This window comes from Eurypyga helias, unplaced genomic scaffold (genome assembly GCF_000690775.1).
Source record: "Eurypyga helias isolate BGI_N326 unplaced genomic scaffold, ASM69077v1 Scaffold8956, whole genome shotgun sequence".
NCBI classification, from domain to species: Eukaryota; Metazoa; Chordata; class Aves; order Eurypygiformes; family Eurypygidae; genus Eurypyga; species Eurypyga helias.
The window spans coordinates 5227-26037 of NW_010257200.1; the positions used below are offsets into that span (position 1 = coordinate 5227).

A 20811-nucleotide genomic window follows, 5' to 3' on the forward strand; every position below is an offset into this window, starting at 1 on the left:
GATGCAAGTAGTTGTTAATCTTCCAGCCCCCTTAGTTTTAGTCCAACTCCAGCAGGCAAGGCTCATTTATTTTGTTAATTTGCTATGAATGTATTGTTTCTCCCTGTCTGAATTGCATACATCTCAGTCAGCCAGAAGATTTAATTTGAAGATTGTATGCTTGACATCTATGGCACTTGAGCAGAGCTCAAAATTCCCCTTGCCATATGTAGATGCCACGTGGCAGGTGTTTCCTCGGTGAAGCTGGTATATTCAAAATACATCTGCTGAATAGGGCACACTCTTCTTCCTGCCGTCTTCTGAACTTTAGAACAGTCTCCCTTGGATTCATTCAAGCCGAGGATGACCTTCTGTCTCGTTCTCAGGGAGTGCATAACCTTTTTTTCTTTTGATCTGGTAGGAACAATACGCACAGGGCAGGTGCAGTGCCCCAAAACTGTTCACTCTTATTAGTGTTTACAAATAACCTTCATAGCATGGAGAGTCCTCAGCAGTCATTAAATAAGTGAGAAGTGAGAGCTCTTGGCACCTTTTGAGCTATTCTGTCCCTGCCAGCATCAGAACCTCGGTATCTGAAGGCAGGAATTTGTTCTGGATGTGCGGGGCGGTTTTAGAGGTGCCCTCCGAGCTCAGGGGGAAGTCACAGCAACGTTCTGATCAGAACACTGTTTTCTGCTAATGTTTTTCTTGCAAGTCACTCTCATGCTGGGGGGCTGGAGAATGTCAGTTGTATGTGTGTGCTTCCGTGTGTGGGGTCGTGAAGCCTTTGCGAGCGTAAGAGGATTGCGGAGATTGAACCGTTATCTCAGTCGCTGTGTGGCGTTCACCTTAGAGTGTATAAATATTTTGATTATAAAGCATGTATCAGCTTGTGTTTAATGATTGATTCATGTTTAGAAGGGAGACGCTTATGGTTTATGTTTGCATTTTATACTTATTTTAATCATGCTTTGTTTTTTGTTTTTGTTTTTTTGTTTTTTTAATTGCAGCAGCTGTTGCCGGGTAAAAAGTTTTGGGAATCTGATGATTCCAGCAAAGATGGACCAAAAGGGATATTTCTGGGAGATCAGTGGAGAGACAGTGCTTGGGGAACATCAGGTAGCTCAATTATTTACTTAATTTAGTTGGGGTTGAATGCAGAAATGTGCAACACATTTACTCAAAACCGCTGGCCAGTCCGGGTGACACAACTTTTAAAAGATTTTTGAAAACATCTGTTTTACATAAGAGGAAACCAACAGAAATCCCCACGTTGCTTTGTTAAAAGATATCCATAGTTATAAAAAGGTTGTCTGATGTGATCATGTCTACCCTCATGTTTATCTGCTTAAAAATTTTAGATTACCATAAAAATTTCAATTCCAACCTTCTGATGTGTTTTCTGCCTTGGGATGGATTACTTGAAGTTTGTACGAAGATATGAGAGAATAAGATTAGTTAACAAAAAAAGACAACAAGCCAACAACAAAACAACCCACAAAATCCCAGCCCCACAATCTTTTAAATACTAAATCAACCAACCAAAACCTAACAACATTTATCTGTGAAGATTTTTTTTCTTGGATCAGAGCCTGTCCCTTACTTTGAATTTAAGGGGAGAGCGGTCAGGTTGGTTTTAATTAAAAGGCAAAAGAACCACATGCATGTGCTGACTTTGAAATGCTAACCGTTTACTTTTCGTTTTCTGTGCTTTGTGTGTGTAACGAATATGCTCCCAAACACTGCTGAGGGTCTCGTGCGGTTTCCAACCGGCGCAGCACTGCAGCTCCAGGCGAGGTGTGATTTAGGGGAACTTCACTGTTTGGGGTGTTTTTCCTGCCAAAAATATCCATTATTACAGTGAAGGTATTGGGATAGTGATGAGGGCATTTTTATTATTTAAGTTTCAGAATGGCTGTGAAAAGGGGTAAAGCTTCTCAAAATCTACTGGGCTGAATCTTGCAGTCTGGCTGGGTCCTGTGGAGGTTTTGGGGAGCTGCTGCCTCCAGCTGTCTGACTTGCCTGTCCGCAGTGGGTCTCCGTAGCCGGCTCCCAACCCTTAGCAGCAGTTTGGGCCTGGGTGTGTTGATGTGAACTGAAGCTGTGAGGGTGAGTTAAAGGGCTGAGCCAGACTGCACAGCAGTGTTTCTCCTCTGCTGCCTCTGCGGTCGGGCTGTTTATTCCCACCAGACAGGCAGGGTAGACATCTGGGGGAGGTCACCTCCTGCCCTGGCTGATCACAAATCTCCATGAGTCAAAGCCCTTCGTCTCATCTCTTCCTTTGTTTATTCGCAATTAATCCTGTGCACCTTGGAGCCTTTATTCCTGAGCCATGGCCTGGGATGGTGTCTCTGAGTCAGGGAAGTCATAGTTTCCCCTTTTGCTCATCTAAAATGAAGAGAACAGCCATGGTCTGTGCAGCGGCTCAAGGTTGCGGCCCCAAGGAGTGCAACTTGGAGGTGGGTGTGGAAGTGTCCGTGGCCAGATGACTAGTTTGTTCCCTGAGCAGTGGAATGGATGAAGTCTGGTTTTCTGTAAGATGCTCTTCACTCCATCCACTTTCCTTTCTCTGTCCACAGTATGCACTGCAGTCCTCCCAGATGGCTTTGGTTCATCACTACTCCACCTTGAAGTTGTAGTTTTAAAGCATTTAAAGCCAGCACCACTAAAAGAAGCAGTCCTGTCTGATGCAGGCCACTCCTTTCTTCCCCTACTGGGAGTCCTGCAGCAGTGCAGTGAAACCTGGGGAATTGGCCTGGGTTAAAACTAGCTTTTATATTTTCTTCATTAACTTTATCCCGGAAAAGTCTCCCCAGTCCACTTCACTTTGTGGCCACATAGATGCTTGTGCTGGCTTGAGAGAGCAGGCAGGAAGGTGTAGCCAGGAGCAATGACAGATGAAATTGCTTCGTTTGCCTGCTTTTGCCTGCTTTGTAAGGAAGCTCCAGTATCAGTATCGTTGCATGTCCCTTCCACCAGCCCCAGCAGCTGCTGTATCTGCTGCCGAGTATTTTTGACTCGCTGACCATTGCCAGCCTGAGCAGGCAGGAGCAGAGAACTCCTTCCTTTCCCTCGCTGGGGATGTAGGGCCACTTTATCCTGCCGGGCAGCAAGTTTGGCAGAGCTCGTAAGGACGTGGAGACACCTGTCCTTTGCTCTGTTCCAGCTGGATCTCAAACCTGCACGCTGCAGGGGTGGTACAGGGATGGGGCTGATGCAGGCCAGGGGATGAGGAAGAAATGAAGGTCTCACAAACTTTTTCTTGAGGAAGTAGCATCTGAGAGAACCTCTGATGGTGACGTGAATATGGCAGTTCATATGACCAAGAAAGCAAATGGTGTAACAGTAGGATGATGTTTCAAACGACTAGCCAAGACTGTTCACTGTGCTAATGCAAGAGTTTTACAAAAACTAAAAACTAGAACTTTGGTTTTAAATTACAACCTTTACTTAGAGAACTAGATTTCTGAAATTTTATGATTTTAGACTTTAAATGTAGTTACTGCTTGTAGGTTTACAGGTTCTGGTATTTCAAAATTGAGGAAGTTGTCCTGCTTTTTCTAATGGACATCATAGAGTCAAAACACTGGCACTCCTTAGTACAATTAAGACCCTAGAGAGAACGTATTTAATGACTTGCCTCCTTTAATAGTTGGATCTACTTATAAGAATTACACATGTTTTTGTTCCAGATCACTCTGTTTCCCAACCAATTATGGTTCAGAGAAGACCTGGTCAGGGGTTTCATGTGAATAGTGAAGTCAACTCAGTGCTTTCACCACGGTCAGAGAGTGGAGGACTTGGAGTTAGCATGGTGGAGTATGTGTTGAGCTCATCTCCTGGAGATTCCTGCCTAAGGAAAGGAGGATTTGTAAGTGTGCCTGAATCTGACATTTTGAGTTCCCATTATGTTATTTTCTCCATTTGCTGCTTGTTTTGTTTGTTTGTTAATCCATTCCTAAAGGCAGATGTTTCTTCTTTCTTTTATTTGCTCTTAGTTTAGCTATCTCTCTTAGAACGGGTAGGCTAGCAGTTTAGCTGGTGTTCTTGACTCTGGGGATGCAGTGTGGGAGATGGGTGTAAAGGCTGCGAAGGTTGCTGACATCCCCTGGGTAAGCACGCTGGTAGTAACACCCCATCTGAGCTTGTCGATGGAAAAGTATGCAAATAGACCTGTGGTTTTTGAATGAGCGTGTGGCTGCTTTGTTGCTGGTCAAGAACAAAAAGCTCCATGTAGTGATGCTCGAAACCTAACGTAGCTACAGAGCCACTCAGCTGGGGAATGCTTTCAGGGGCATAGCGTTTCCTGGGGAGAGCTGGCGTTAGTCACTGTGCTTCGTGGGGTGGGGAAGGGAGAGCAGTTGCTGCTGCCTCCAGTCTAAGGATGTGGTGAGAGAGGCATAATCGAGCCCTAGCCCTGTAGTGGGGAAAAAGGGGCTGCATCTCATCTCTACCTCACTGGCCATGTGCTAGGTCAGGAATTGCAGAAAAACATGAAAGCAGAGTAGGTTTGTTACCGTTCGACTGCTGTGCTCATCTCTTCAGGGAGCTGATTTGTGGTTTCCTTCATCCATCCTCTTATTAGGTCCCTCATTAGTGGGTACCTGATAACCTTGTTGAACCCTGAGCCTAAGACATGATTTTTGAGAAATGAACAGTCAGTGGAAGGAGCCAATTTATTATCCGAACTGGGGATTAGAGAGGTGTCCGCTCCACAGCAGTGATAGTCAGGAGGCCAGCTCTGAAACAAAGGGTCTCGCTGGTGGATGCCACGTTGTGCGGGTGAGAATTGCCTCCACATTTGTTTTGACAATTGGCATTTCCAAGTCTGCTCTTTCATATTAAGGCAGCACGATCTTATTTGCTTTAAGAAGCAGCATCAGCAGATGATTGCTCTTAAACCAGTCTTTTTTCCTAAATACGGAGGGGATTTCCACCACACGCACACACACCCCCCACACTTAAATGGAAGAATGATTTAGTTGGTACAGAAATGAAGTAGTTGATACAGGGTTCAAATGCCCTGTTATGCAGGGAGTCCTTTTCCCTCAAATGAAGACATGGTTAGAATGTCTGTCTTTGTGACAGCACCAAAGCTGTCTCTGATAAATATGTTTATATGCCCCTTGCTGGGTTTTATCATAAATTATGTTGTTTTTCTTCTCCCTTTTGTTGTTCAAAACTCTGCCCCTGGCATAATCACCCTTTATTCTTTTCCCAAGTGAAATTAAATGCAGACATTAAGGGCAGAAATGCTGCAGATGTAATACCACTCACAAAGTGATCAGCAGAACAGAAATCCTTGTTGCCTCTTTGTTTTTTCCTTCTTTTTTTCCTTCCTTTACCTCTTCAAAAAATGGGCTTTAGGAGTTTATGAACCAGTGATTGAACTGGTGCTTGCCTTGAGTGCTCTTAAGTGGGCGGTACCTTGGAATTCACTGTGGAAGTCACACCAATGCCCCCCCAAACCGAGGGGATCCTGTGCTGCTCCAGCGCAAGCACTTGTCCCGACAGTGGCTGCAGCTGTGACACGGAGATGGTGACCGCCCATGAGGCACCAATTCAGTTTATGCCCCTTCAGTACACGCTGCCGTGTTTAGAAGTTCCTGAGGTAATTTTTGAAGTGCTCAAGTACCATCTAGAAAGAGAACGTGGATAAGTAGTCTTTAATATTATTTTGGGGTGGGATTTTTAAAACCTATAGAAGCAGACCCTGAATTATTAAATGGAAGAAACTGGATAGATAGATAGATAGATAGATAGAAAGAACCTCTCTTGGAACAGCGAGAACCAATTCCCTTCTTTCTTTGATTATGATTGACTATTCTGCTTTTTTACATTTTTATTTGTATGAACTAATGTTTGCTAGTGACTTACTTTATTGTGACATGTTTCTTTGATTTGATACCATCTCGGACTAAAAATAAAATTGATCTGAAAACTAAGCTTATTAAAATACTGTCTCTTTTGCCTAGGGGCCAAGGGATGCAGAGAATGATGAGAATGACAAAGGGGATAAGAAAAATAAGGGCACATTTGATGGCGATAAATTAGGAGATCTGAAGGAGGAGGGGGATGTGATGGATAAAACAAATGGTTTGCCTGTGCAGAATGGAATCGACGCAGATGTCAAAGACTTCAGGTATGTGCACCATTAGTTAATAATTAATCAGTGTCACACTTCACATTTTTTGAAAGATTTTCCATGCTGTAGTGAAAAAGCCTTTGTCTCACTGAAACGGTGTCACGAGGATGTTATAATGTACACAGGGAAGCACTGAGAAGGCGGAGGAGAACACCTGACCGCTCTAGTTTCTGCAGACCCATGTTGTAATTTTATGCTGTTCTCACACCTCCTTTCCAATTACTCTGTGTGGGATTCCCATGGAAGTACCTACTGAAGGTGCCAACTCTGCCTATATACTCGTCTGAATTCTGGTTGGGGTTTTGGACTTGTTCCTTGCAGCTCTCAAGAGATTAAAGCCTTCTGAAATTGTGGCTACTGATGTAATCAATGCATTTGTATTCCTTGCCAGCTTACCCACTTGCTGTGCCTCATGTTGACATGTAGGAAAACTGTAAAAGCAAAACAAATGTGCTGCGAGGCACGTACTGCTGCCCCTTGCATCGGGATGAACCATTTCCCACTCGAGTCTAATGCTTATGTTCTATAATTAGGCAACATGGCAGCTACTTTAGAAAGGTTTCAAGTGAGATACAGAGCCAGAGTGTCACACAGTTAATAATTACCGAATAGCTTTATGAAAACATAAGCTTTGGCAGCTCTGAAGTCCTGTCTTGTTATGACTGACTCTCTCAGTTTAGGAGAAAAAAGGAAATTGAATTTTTTTATGCTCGTACTGTAACAGGTCTTTGAGGCAGGGGGACTGGGGTTTGGTGGGTGTGTGGTTTTTTAAATACATAAATTGAATGAAGAATTTATTTAAGGAACTATTTGAGACAGACCTTTAATTTTTTTCCCTTTATCACAACATCTACGAGCAGTTCTGCTGAGTGCTGGTGTCTGCTGCTGTTAACAGCTGCTGTGTGACATAGCATTAGGTGGATGTGCGTAGTGACGAGTATCTTCTCTTTCTGCACAGCCGTACGCCCGGGAATTGCCAGAACTCTGCTAGTGAAGTAGATCTTCTGGGTCCAAACCAAAATGGATCAGAGGGCTTAGCCCAGCTGGCAAGTACTAATGGTGCCAAGCCAGTGGAGGATTTCTCCAATATCGAGTCCCAGAGTGTCCCTCTGGATCCCATGGAGCACGTTGGCATGGAGCCTCTTCAGTTTGATTATTCCGGCACTCAAGTACCCGTGGACTCGGCCGCAGCCACCGTGGGGCTCTTCGATTACAGCTCCCAACAGCAGGTAAGTGTCAGCCGTGGTCCGGCCTGACTGCTCCGGATCCTCCAGAAGGGTCGTTGTGGGTTACCATGAGCTCAGCCCCTGCCTTGGGGAGAGGGGCAGAGGAAGGCTTGGAACGGTTTCATCATCTCTCTGCCATTCACAGAGTTCTGCGTGTGTCCTAGGGAGCTCGAGGCAGGAGATCCGCGTAACATGCCTGTCTCCACAGCAGTCTGAGACCTGTTAGCAGCAGCACTGCTCTGTCTGTTAGTCATTTTTAGCTTGAGTAAGTTTGCACTGGGGAGAGCTTTGAATAACTAAAAACTGCTAAACAGCAGCAAAACAGCCCACCCTGGAGCCCTTAAAGCCACGTAAAAGTCAACTGCCTGTTCAGCCTCGGTGTTGCAGCCCTGCTTTGGGATCCCAGTGCTGAACCAGAACAGGTGGAGGGAATAATGGTTTGAACTAGCTCACTCGTACTTGAGCACGGTGTAAAACCTGAGGCCAGAGTCCAATACTACAGAACTTTATCTCAGCCCAGCGAGTTTGTTTGACCTTTTCTCCCACACACGTGGCCCACGCTACTCATCCTGGGCAAGTAACCGAAGTCCCTGCTTTGGTTTTGGCTTCCCTTGAATGCTGGGCCTAGATCCAGCGATCAACACGTAATCCGCTCCTGTTCCTGCTAGTTTGGGTAACAATTGTAAACGTTTATTGCTTTCCTTTTGTAAGTACTATACCCCTCAAAGAAGAATAAAATCCTTTGTTGCAGGCTCATTGCAAGAGTGTGTAACTAGCCCTGGGTTTCCTGAAACGTCTGATTGTTTTTAGTGAAGTTGCCTGTTGGCTCTCTGGCTTGAGGAAAGACCATTGCCAAGTTTGTGCTAAAGGCCCACCTTCAGAGAGTTATCACAGTCTTAAAAGAAATGTAAATATCTGTGTTATAGCTTAATCAGCTATTTCATTATATAGCATGTTTAGGAGGCTAATGATGGAAAACTTTTTAATGATTAAACTAAACTGCTGCTGTGTAGTTCAGAAGGGGGGCAGGAAGCTAGTTTGAAGTCTTTGTCTTACTCTGTGGTGTAGGACCTTGAATGCCAGAATTAGTTTTGAACAATGAAGCCAGTGTATTTTTTTTAACACGGTGTGTTGGAGCTAGCTAAGTGAACTCCTTTTGAACGAACCATTAGGTATGGGAAGGATAACGGCAGGAATGTGAAGCCTGTAATGTGTATTTTGTCTGCTAGTGTATTTTATTCAAATTAAGGCTCATTTATATCTTCAAGTATTTTTTATTTGTTTCTTTCAGCCTTTAAAGAATAGGATTTACAGTTTGGTATGACTTGTGCCTAGCTAGAAATAACACCTCTTGAAGGAAGGCCGGCCTGCAAAGCGTGCTGATGGCAGACGTGGTGCGGTATGGCATCCTGGCTCTGGCTGGCCCTGCAGACAGGCCTGCTTGGGGTGGTTTTTTTTCTTTCTATGAAGTGGATGGGTAATACCCATGTAGAGCTGATGCCATCTCCATGTAATCATACTTCAGTGTTTCTGCTGGGTTGCCTGTGAAGCCGCAGTTCTCTCATCTCCTTGAACTACGAATTTTGGGGGGGAGCAGGAGGTCCTGGCGCTGTGAGCACAGCTCTGTGCCCAACACTTGCTCTGGCCTGTTTACCTCCCACCCAGGCCGTGCTGAGAATAAGCAGGCCAGTCTGTTAAATGACTGTTATTTTAGTTTCAGCTTTGTTGTAATAGCTCCTTACACTTCGAAAAGCCTGCTGTTTGCATTTACTGTAGGTGTAAGTGCTGTACTAAAGATAAGGATTCACTCTTCTGCCAGATGTGAGCTCTCAGTGCATGCTCGTGTAAATGCAGTGTACCTTGGCTCAGAGTTGTGCCCCTTTTCCTAGTATATAGTATATCCAGCAACCAGTGTTGGTTTTCTGTTTGGTATTCACTGTCTGCCAGTTACAGCCTGTATGAGAGAAATGTGTCTTTTGGCGATACAGCTCTTCCCATTCAGTTGTCAGAAGGAAATATGTCCTGAGCGAAAGGATCTCGTCTGTAAAAGTGTCTTTGTCTGTCTGTTGGGAAGCGTCATATACTTTGAAGGGATTACAAGCAAGTACAGCTAAAAGCAATATTAAGAAGGGAAGGTCTTAACCACGTGTAATCTGATTAGAGATGTCAGATGTTTATATTGCAGCAGAAACTGGCTTACAGAAATCTAATCTTCTAGTGTTCCCATAACCATGTAATACAGACTGCCATGTTCTGGTTTCCTGGAATTCCCTCGATGAACTCCCCCGCGTGTTGTAAATGATACTTCATTTGTGCACACGTGAGGGAGGGGAAGACAGCCTCGCTTTTGACATGTCGGGTGATCCTGCTGAGCTGTACCGAAACTGTGTCAGTAGTTAGCAGGTTTTCACTCTGAGTGTCATTTCTAGTAGGCCACAACGCTCTGTGCATACTTTCTTGAAACTTCAGCCTCGCTTTGTTAATTCTAGTTAATATTCTTGTTAAAAAGGTTTCTTTTCCTTTTGCCATGTACTGGAGACCACAATTTAGTACCGACACGTAGTTTTCTGGAATGTAGGTGTTTGCTGTCAGCAGATGGAGACAGTGCATAGAAGCTTTAATAACTTCCTAAATACACAGAGTTGATTCCCAGAGCTCATGTGGCGTAGGGGCTTATCTGGCTAAGTAAAGCCTGAAATGGTGATTGTTTTTGTTGGCTCCGCTTCCTTATATGTGCTACAGGCAGTAGGAAATCTGCAGCTGCAAAAAGTTGTAGCTGTTCACACTAAGTTTCTTCCAGGTCAGCTGAGTCTAGAGCCTGGGTTTGCAGGCTGGCAGAAACTGCGGCTGAAAGCGGGCAGAGGGTGAGGTTGCTGATTTGAGTCACTGCCTGAGCTCACGGCTTAGACACCCGCATTTATCTGACCTTTCTTTGGAAGGGAAGCTCCATAAAGATTTGAGAGGAGGTCTGCTGCACGCAGAAGGAATCCAGTCCTCAGGCTGGCAGCCCAGCGTGAATGCAGAGCGCTTGCATGTGGTTTTAAAGAATCACAGGAATATTGTCTGAGGAAGTAATCGTCACTGCGTTGGAGCTAAGGCTTTAGTTTTCTTTGACTTGAGGATACAAACACTCAGTGATTTTCATCAGCAGATGAAAGGACTCTGCCCAGCCACTCTGTTCCGTATTCCTCCCTTCTGTAATACCAGTAATTTTAGGCAAAGGAGCATCTTTTCAGTCTCCCTCTTTGAGTCTTTAGGTAAACTCTAACAGCTGCTTACAGCAGCCATTTGCAGAGCGTTTTAGATACTGTGGCTTAATTTCAGCAAAAGGAAGATGCACAAAGCTGGTGTGGGTACTTAGAATCACAGAATCATTTATGTTGGAAAAGACCCTTAAGATCATCGAGTCCAACTGGTAACGCAGCACTGCCAAATCCACCACTAAAACATGTCCCTGAGCACCCACATCTACATGTCTCAAACCCCTCTGAGATGGTGACTCCCCCTGCCCCCCTGGAAGGGGCAGCCCCTTCCCATGCCTGACAGCCCTTTGCTGAAGGAATTTCCCTAATATCCAACCTAAACCTCCCCTGGCACAACTTGAGGCCGTTCCCTCTTGTGCCATCACTTGGGAGAAGAGACCATCCCCCCCTCTCCGCACCCTCCTTTCAGGGAGGTGTAGGGAGCGATAAGGGCTGCCCTGAGCCTCCTCTTCTCCAGGCTGAACCCCCCAGCTCCCTCAGCTGCTCCTCACAGGAATTGTGCTCCAGCCCCTTCCCCAGCTCCGTTCCCTTGTCTGCACATGCTCCAGCCCCTCAGTGTCTCTTGGAGTGAGGGGCCCAAACTGACCCCAGGATTCGAGGTGCAGCCTCCCCAGTGCCCAGCACAGGGGAGCGATCACTGCGCTGGTCTTGTATGTCTGGAGCTCAAATTTAGCCATCATCATCTGTGCTTACAAGAGGGGAGAGAGACAGCAGACAACAAAAATTACAGCAGCAGCAGGTGAAATATTCATGCTGGGATAGTTCTGGATTGCTTTGTTTTGTTTTGACATACTTTTAATTTCAAATGGATCGTTGCAGTGCATTTGGGAGGTGTGGAGGCCATCACACATGTGAAACGAGCACAAGAAAAAGTATTTTCATAGAAGATAAGTGCTTTTTTGCCCTTAAGACAGGCAACTAATAATCTAGCCATTTCTTCCGCTGGTCACCTTGGCGGAATACACATTAGCAGACTGGAAAAACAGATCCCAGGTGTGCAAAAGAATATGAAAGGTTTTGGTGAAGTGTTTGCAGCTGAAAAAAGCTAAAATATTGGGTTGCTGAACTCACCACAGAGATAGACCACAACCCAAGGATGACCGCTGTAGGTGTGCATCCACGCAGCAGTGAAGCAGTTCAGGAGGTTGGTTTTTTCCATATCTGCTGATGCTGATGAGGGAATGAGATGTCACTGGAGACTCCCACAGAGCCACTGTCCCTCATGCCATTTTCTGTAGGTCACGTTGTCCACGATGCCCTCACTTTTTTAAACTGAAGGTGTCAGTAGAGCATTTGATCCAGCTGCTAATGACAGGCGGTGTGTTAATGAAGGTTTACACCCCTTGCATCACTCGGTGTTGTAGGCAGGAAGTATTGTTGAATGGCATGGTATTTTTTAAGAAAAAGGCGGGGGGGAAGGTGTGTTCTGCATAAAGACTGCTAGGATTGTTTTATGGCCCTCCTGAAGGGAGGTAATAAACGGTGGATTTGATGGGTATCTCCATAAGCAGCATTCCGATACTCCTTGGATATATGGAGAGGCCCCAGCATCTTAAGGCGTTGAGCAGTCTTTGGGGAAAACAGTTGTGACTGGGGTTTTGGCACACAGATCAGCTCTGGATCCCCTAAGCACTGAGTTTCCACATCTTTAATCTGCTACTGATTCCTTACGCGTGTTTTTTCTCCTTCTGAACTTGTAAGAAGAGAAGAAAACAGACTTAGGCTATCACCCATCATTTTTTCAGATTTTCTGCCTAAACAGCACCATTGCTCATCCTGCTCTCCGGAGAACCAACTCCAATTTTTGCCTATAAAAAAACCCCTAATTTTCTAAAGGATTCCATGCTGCTGCTTGATGGTTGCGAGTTTCTGCCTAAAATTTGGGGAGAACTATTATTGCTGCTTCTGACAGCTGAAGGAGCTCACTTGTCTTGTCTCAAAGGGGGGCAGAGATAATAGGTGTGAAAATTGTATGGCATTTAGGCCTGTTTTTTTCCAAGTGAGTGGAGAGAGAAAACACTTACCCCAGCGGTTTGTGAAGTCATTCACACCTGAGAAATGCCAATTTTTTGGAAGTAAGTGGGGATGAACATTGCTTCTGTATAGTTTCAGAGTGGCTGTTCAGCATGTGTATGCTCACATGTTTTAATTAGAGCTGAGCAGCGGTCTGCTAATGGAGTGAATTATCATGGGCTAATGGAGTGAATGACACAGGGCGTGTGTTATTCAGGTAGAGGCGTAAGAAGCTGGGGAAGTAAGTTTTTAGTAAGGACCTGGATGAATGAGAAAAGTCCCCAACCCCCTTAGCAGAAATAGTTTTTCCTTAAAGGCTAATGTCACCCTCTCTTTATTGTTAGTGAAGGTGACTGTTCTCGGTAGCATTGCCTGCTGCTCCCTGGGATTGTAGGGAGCTTACGCTGGCAAACTTGTGTATGCCTTGGATGACTAAACCAAAACATCCCTGGGTCTGCTTTCTGGCCATGCTCAAAGAGCTATTTGCAACCCTTGCCTGGATTCACGTGGGAGGTGCTGGAGATGGAAGTCTGGAGGGGAAAGGAAGCGTTTCCATGAGCTCCTGAGGCTGCCATCCTGTCTGATGGCTCTTCACCTGGCTCCTAAGCCATCTCAAAAGTCTCATCTCCCTCTCCTCGCTCTGCAGGCTGCCCGACGTCCTGCCTGCCACTTCAGGCCATCTGTGGGGGTCGCTTTCAGGCTGAAAATGGCTTTCAGGCACTGTGCAGCAAATAGCAGAGAAAGCCCTGGCTTGGTTCAGCTGCACTTCAGAAACACATGGGTTTTCAGGTGGATTCATGGGCAGTTGATTCCAAAGCGGTTTGGGTTTGGGTTTTTTTCCCCCCAGTTCCTTTTGAAATGTTTCCCTTTAAAGAGGAGTGTCTGTAGTTGTGAAAATAAACTTAGCGTAAAGTAATTGCTTTAGAAAGAAGTAAGATCATGCTTTTTGTGCACGAGTGAAGCCCCATGTTTGTGCTTTTGTCCCTTCAGCTGTTCCAAAGACCGAATGCCCTTGCTGTTCAGCAGCTCACGGCGGCGCAGCAGCAGCAGTACGCCTTGGCAGCTGCCCATCAGCCTCACATAGGTAAGTCTTGCACGTGGTACGTTACATTTTACTGGACTTGTGGTACTCCTCAGAGTGCATTAGGAAAATAGCAGGGGAAAAAGGATTGGTAGGTATTCGAGAATCCTAAATACAGTTTTGCAACAGTAATCGACACGCAAGCAGAAGTGTATTGTTTGAAGATTTACTCAAAAAACTGTGGAGGTCTCTGTTGCACACTTGAGAAGCTCCAGAGCATTCGTGTCTGGCAGGAATAACATTCTCACGTTCAGTAACGGGAGTGTTTTGAAGTGCCTGCTTTCTCTGAGTGAGGCATGAATTGGGGTAAGGCGCACAGGGAAGCGAGGGCAAAATGCACGAATCTGTACGAGCCCGAATGTGCGTCCTGTGCTTCAGCTGCCTGGGGTCTGATTTTATGTTAAAGAAGTAAGGTATGCAAGCACATGCTTCATATTATTAAAACCCTATAGATTAACTGGGAAGAAAGCACTCCATCCTGTACATAGAAAAACAAGAGAACTGTAGGAGGGCCGCTCAGGGGTGATTTGAGTGAGACTATCTTTGGGTTAAAGTTTTTACCACAATCAACAGTTTAAGTGGCAGTTCTTCCTACCCAAAAGGCCAATACAAATGTGTTGGGACTCTCCCAGCTCTGTGCGACGCACTTGTGTGCTCACTGGAGTTCAGGGATAGACTGAATTAAAATTCTTTAGCTTTTTAACCTACTCCCCTTCACCTCCCCTCCTCACCCCTCTTCCACCCACCCATACCTTCTCTAATGGTTGAACTGTTTCCTTGTGGAGGAAGGTAATGCCTGCAGGGCAGGGATAGTGCCCTGCCGTGATGGCTGTGCACTCCTGAGCTGCTCCCAAACCAAGTAATCGAAGTACTGGTGTTGTGCAGGAGGCATCAACTTGGGAAGTAGGGTAGATTGGTTCTTGATCAGCTTGCTATAGAAATAGGGCACAGTGCCAAGCAGTCAGGTAATGTTGGTATCTGCCTGGTGTGAATAGCCACCTAACCAGTAGGGGGGTGTATCGGGGCTGCAGATACCTGAGCAAGTATGGGTGTTGTATATAGAGTATTTTACCACTTCAGCTTTCCTCATGGGGCATTGCATCCTTGGAATTGGGTTTCTTTTATGTCAGTGATATCACCTGTGGGTTGTTTCAGTAAGACTAGGGGAAATGAAGTGCTTGCTCACTCCCTGTAGAGAACAACCTGCAAATAGCTTGAAAACACTAAAGCGACCTGAGCTTTTGTGTTTGCCAGCCAGGTAGCCAGAGGTATTTTGCTAGGGCTTCAGTTCTAGTTAAGTTTGTTTTCACTGACAGGTATGTTTTCAGCAGGTTTAGCTCCTGCTGCCTTTGTTCCCAATCCGTACATCATCAGCGCCGCTCCACCGGGAACAGATCCGTACGCAGCCGGACTCGCAGCAGCTGCAACATTAGGTGAGATACTTCCAGTTGTCCAGGTATTCGTGACCATTTTCTGCACCAAAACTGCTCTTCAGTCTGTGACTGTGGAAATAAAACATTAGTACCTCGCAGTTTCTGTGGAGAGAGAACTGTGTATCAGTGAGTTGAAACAGAATTTGTCTTGGAAACCCTGTTTTCTGTAGATGAAATGTGATAATTCTTGTATGACACTTGCTATGGGCTCACTCTCTGTTGAGGATAAACAACCAGAGCAAATCCGAAATTAAACACTTGCAGACATAAGTGTTGCTGCGTGTTTGGGGTTTTTTGGTACCTGACAGTAGTGAGAGATGCGTTTGAAAATACACTTATTAAATGCTAGAAAGTTGGAGGATGTGTTTTCCTGCCAGGAAAGTTGTACCTCCTTGCTGTTTAGCTTAATTTGCTGTAGTGCATCCTGCAAATGATCCTTCCCTTGCAAGAGTCTGTTAAGATTTTAGGCTTTTTAGGTTCTCTAGGTAAAAACATCCCATGTCTGCTGTGAGACTTACACTATGAATATGCAGTTTTCCAGATGGCAAGCAAAGATGGTGGCTCTTGTCTTTGTGCAAGATCTTCCTCCCAAACGTTCATGCATCCGTTTCCAACTTCTTGCCAACTGTCATAGCCAAAATTGTTGTATCTTGAGATGACAGATCGGTAAAACAGCTTATCAGGCAGTGTGAAGAACACATTGTACGTTGAACTTTTGCTGTGTGCGCCATTAAGTTCCTGCCGAAACAGTAAGGACAAAGGAAAAGTGTGCTTTCAGAAGAACGTTTTTATAACCATGCTGTGCTTTCCATGAGCCACCAGGAGAGGAAGCCTTCTACACTGCAAATAAAAACTGCTTGGTTAGAGGAGTGGTGATTTTTAATGGAGCCTGCACACTGTTGCCACCCTCCAATTACAGCTTGTGTTCTCGCTGCAAATCTCTTCCACCGTGGGATAGCTCGTACCAAATCAAGCCATAGGGCGCTTGGTTGTACGTGAGTGCAGCGCTGTGGTTTGGTACGTGACTCTTCGGCCTGTTTAACAGCTCTTACATAACCGCTGCTTAGCTTTTAAGCTTTGAGGCCACTATCAGGTCAAGCTCCGAAATGGGATTTCGGCAACGGTTACTCAGTTGGACGGCATTTTTAGTGGATCGTATGGAAATACCTAAAGAATCAAGATTATAATTTGAAGATGTGGGCTTTGGACTCTTGGGTTGCTGTGAATTTTGTATGCTGATTGCCTAATAACAATGCAAGATTCAGTTTAGGTAACAAGATGATGTTGGCAAACAACTGACGCTGTGATTAAATGGAAGAAAGCCAAGAGCTAGAGTACAAGGATATTTGTAACAGCCCAGGAGTCGATAAACTATCATGTGGTGATGGATGAGTGGCAGGGAATGAATGACCTGAACTCTTGGTGGCGAATATAAGTAGGAAGCTTCGATCAGGACTTAGCAGGGAAGATGAGCTACAACACTCGCAATTCCAGTTACAGTCAGGAGAGGTGCTTTGTAAACGAATATTGTAGGAGGAGGTTTCTGGTTGGCCTTTTTGCAAGACATCAGTGCATCCAAAGCTAGTGCTCATTCTGAAGTAACACTCAAGTTCAGTGGAGCAGGAGGTCAGTGTCTTGGTTTCATAGAAAGACCACCTGTACCTGCCGCCAGAGTTCTCTAGGAAATGGCAAATGTCTTTGCGACATTTTTTTTCCCCCCCATTTTCTCAGCAGTATTGAAGCTGCAGGGGCCTGAACATCTGATAGGGGCCTTATAAATTTGACCTGGGAAATAACATACACCAGGATACCTAAAGCATCCCATAACTTGGCATCAGGATCTCTACTTGAACAATTTTTAAACTTTGACTCTTGAAGGCAAAACAAAGGAATGTGCAATATATTTATAGTGTTACCCCACTGAGAAACCCCGGTTATGTCATCCATCTCGCTGGGCTTTGGACCCTAACACCTAGGAATGGCAATATAACAACCTTCTGGCTGATGTTTGTTTCAAGAAAAGCATCTTTTCTTTCGAGACTTGAGCAGTTTTGAAAGCCTTTTCTCTAATGACTGAGTGCAGCACTGAAGGGCCATGGGACAACGGAAAAGTTCAGGGTTAGGTATCTAAGTGAGGAGGCCTCCCTGGTGTGTATGGGAGTGTTAAATTAAGAGAACTTGGAGAAGTTTATGAGATGGAAGAAATGAGTTTAGAGTTGTTGGTTGTATATGGCTCACAGTTACTCTTGGAGCAGAGGGGAAACTTTTGTGTGTTTTATGGCAGAGATAATTCTGTCAATTAAGATTCTGCCATTATGGCAGCTTTTTCATGATTGTAAGACTGTGACAATACCCTTTTCTTCCTAACAGTAGTAGCATTTTAAAGAACAAATTTGAATGCAGAGGGAAGGGCTTCCTAGACTCAAGAAAAAAACCACTTGTGAGTTTAAACTGTGGGGAAGATACTGCCGTCTGTAAACAGTGTTGTGAAATTGCCTTCTGGTGTTTGGGAAAGATGTCCCTCAAAGAACAGAAATCTTGCCTTTTGTAAGACAAGTTGGGAAATGTCGCTACCCTCTGAGGTGGTGTGTTACAGCTAGAAAAGTGTTTCTGTTCTTTGTAGAGAAGGGGATGCTGGAATAATCTGCGTCCAGGAGAAACACAGTGCTGCTGGACTGAAGGGGGGGTCGGTTTGGATGTGTCTGCACTGAGCTTCTCAAGCTGGGTTCCTTAGCAGCCTCGTTCACTCAGTGCCACACGCCGGGCCAGCTCAGGGTGGGTGACAGGGGTGGCTGCGTGCACACACCGCCGAGGCCTGGGCTTTGGGGAGCACGTGCTGCCGGCTCTCCCCCCGCTGCCTGCGCACGCTGTCGGGCAGGGCTGCCTCTCGTCTTCCCCATCGGTGCTGGCCCCAGGCACTCTGCGGCTGGTTGGCGTGGGGCTGCACCGGGGCTGTTTGAGTTCAGCTGTGCCTCACCTCCATCCCTAAATCCTGCACTTCATGGGGATCTGTCGTTGCCGTACCGGAATGGCGAAGCGTAAGGAGATAGGATTTGATGAAGGTGCTATTTGCAGCCTGGCCGTTTCAGAGGTGGGGCTCTGGAGGCTCTTTAACCCCCTCTAAGCCCTCATCCTTGGCAAGAGGGGGCTGGCTGTTCCTGCAGACAGCAGGTATGCCTTCTGTTTACAGAGATTTCAGTGTGAAGGCTGAGATTAAAAGTAAAAACTTCATTACAAACACACTTACAGATGGTTTTGTTAATGTTTCTTGAAAGGAATATTTGTGGATGACTGTCGCCAATGTGTGAGACATAGTAGTGGGAATATTTGATTTCAAAGGCACTAGAATGGCTTTTATTTTCTTGTGTATGTGTGTCTTTAATAAGTGTAAAAGCAGGTGCAATATCTCCTGAAGTAAAGAAACACTCTGCATGTTGCTGTAAGTCTGGCAATGATGACACACTTGCCCTCACTGAGAACACTGTTCAATAATGAGCCTTACCATGTGCTCAAATGAGCTGAGCCAGACTTGCAGCTCTTGTAAGCCCAGCTGCCTGCAGACTTCAAAGACTTTGTGTTTCCTCTTCTTTTAAACACCTACGGCTTTTGCAGATCTAATGAGCCACCTCTAAGTAGGAACTCCACCCCACCCCACATCTAGACTATGCTTGTTTGATAATTAGAACTGAGATTAAAAAAAACCCAGAGATGCCCACATTTTCATAGAATCATAGAATGGTTTGGGTTCGAAGGGACCTTAAAAATCATCTAGTTCCAACCCCCCTGCCATGGGCAGGGACACCTTGCACTATACCAGGTTGCTCACCCAGCCTGGCCTTGGACACTTCCAGGGATGGGGCATCCACAGCTTCTCTGGGCAACCTGTCCCAGTGCCTCCCCACCCTCTGCGGGAAGAACTTCTTCCTGATATCTAATCTAAACCTCCCCACTTTCAATTTAAACCCGTTCCCCCTTGTCCTGTCACTACAGGCCCTTGTAAAAAGTCCCTCCCAGCTTCCTTGTAGCCCCTGTCAGGTACTGGAAGGTGCTCTAAGGTCTCCCTGGAGCCTTCTCTTCTCCAGCCCAATTCTGTCAGCCTGTCCCTATGGCAGAGGGGCTCCAGCCCTTGGAGCATCTCCGTGGCCTCCTCTGGACTCGCTCCAACCGGTCTATATCCTTCTGATACTGGGGGCTCCACAGCTGGACGCAGCACTCCAGGTGGGGTCTCACCAGAGCAGAGTACAGGGGCAGAATCACCTCCCTCGACCTGCTGGCCACACTTCTCTGGATCCAGCCCAGGATACGGTTGGCCTTCTGGGCTGCCAGCGCACACGGCCAGCTCATGTCCAGGTTTTCATCCCCCAGCACCCCCATTTTGCCCAGAAAAAGGGTATTGCTGTAACTTCCCAGTAGCCAAAGGGCAAACACAGACCAACTATTTGCATAAAATGGAGCAGTTGCAACTGTTTTCTTGTTGAGTGCAGAAGCTGCCTCGCAGTTGGCATCGGGTCTGCACTGACTGAATATAAACAGGTTATAGTCCACTGATTAGCTACGTCTCTGTAAGTACTTGGGGCAAGATAAGCAATGCCATTGTGGGTCTCATTCATTTTCTGCAGGTTTCTTCATTTCAGCTACCACTGCGCATGAATTTTCAGCTGGAATGTAAGAAACAAGTGGTTGCTGCTCCAAGACCAGTCTGAGTAAGACAGACAAGTCACCTCCTCTGGCTGCCAGTACACGGCACATGCAGCAAGGGTGGGTTTAACCTCGGCTAGCAATTCAGTACCACACAACCACTCGCTCACCTCAGTACTGTTCTCACACATCAGTACTCTTCTCAGGGCAAATCCAAAACCAGCCTCATACCAGCCACTCTGAAGAAAATCAACTCTGTCCTGACCAAAACCAGCACATCGGTGCTAGACAACAGGCTACGTGTAACATCTCCCTGCTGTAGATAAAGCTGGAGGTGTGTGTTAATCACTACAAAATCCTAAATTTGGGGAAAGTACAATGGTGAAAAACAAAATAATAAAGGAGAGTAACTGTTACACTTTGGAAATATGAATTTAATATTTGTCAATAAATATACATGTTTTGAGGTCTTGCTACATCTCACCAGTCTGCAGCATTGATGGTGGGGGCTGTAGTTTGTCCAGGCAGAGATCCAGACTGCTGCACAGCTTCTGCATTATGTAGTGGTTCATTGGAGTCAAGCACATGTTACCATATGAAAAACAAAACCAAAAGAAAAAAATACTTCCTGGGTTTTTCCCCTTTGTCATACCCAGGCTTGCACTCAGCAGTGTCTTTTTGCATCCCCCTTTTTACTGTTGTCCCTCATTTTGGGGGGAATAGTTTTTAAGTCTGTTGGAGCAACCTCTCATAGTCTCTGTGTGTTACACTTGTTCTCCTTGCAGTGTCCTTACTGTAAGACATAACTGACAGCAATATTAAAATGTCATTTTTAGAACTTGAATCATAGAGTCTTTAGGTTGGATCATCAAGTCCAACCCTTAACCCAGCACTGCCAATTCTGCTGCTAACCCATGTCCCTGAGCACTTCCTCCACATGGCTCTTGAATCCCTTCCGAGATGGTGACTCCTCCCCTCCCTGGGCAGGAGGGGATCCCCTTCCAATGATTAACAGCCCTTTGCTGAAGGAATT

At 45.7% G+C, this 20811-nt stretch overlaps 1 protein-coding gene across 1 annotated transcript; it reads left to right on the forward strand.

Moving 5' to 3' along the window:
• Window positions 1–1015: 1015 nt before the first annotated feature.
• On the forward strand, window positions 1016–15163 carry LOC104511351 (pumilio homolog 1-like; the record flags this gene model as incomplete). The annotated part of the gene is made up of 6 exons (XM_010153925.1): window positions 1016–1098; window positions 3672–3850; window positions 5955–6121; window positions 7083–7353; window positions 13617–13710; window positions 15036–15163. Coding segments are annotated over exons 2-6 (816 nt in total), but the record flags the coding sequence as incomplete, so codon positions are not given.
• Window positions 15164–20811: the final 5648 nt, after the last annotated feature.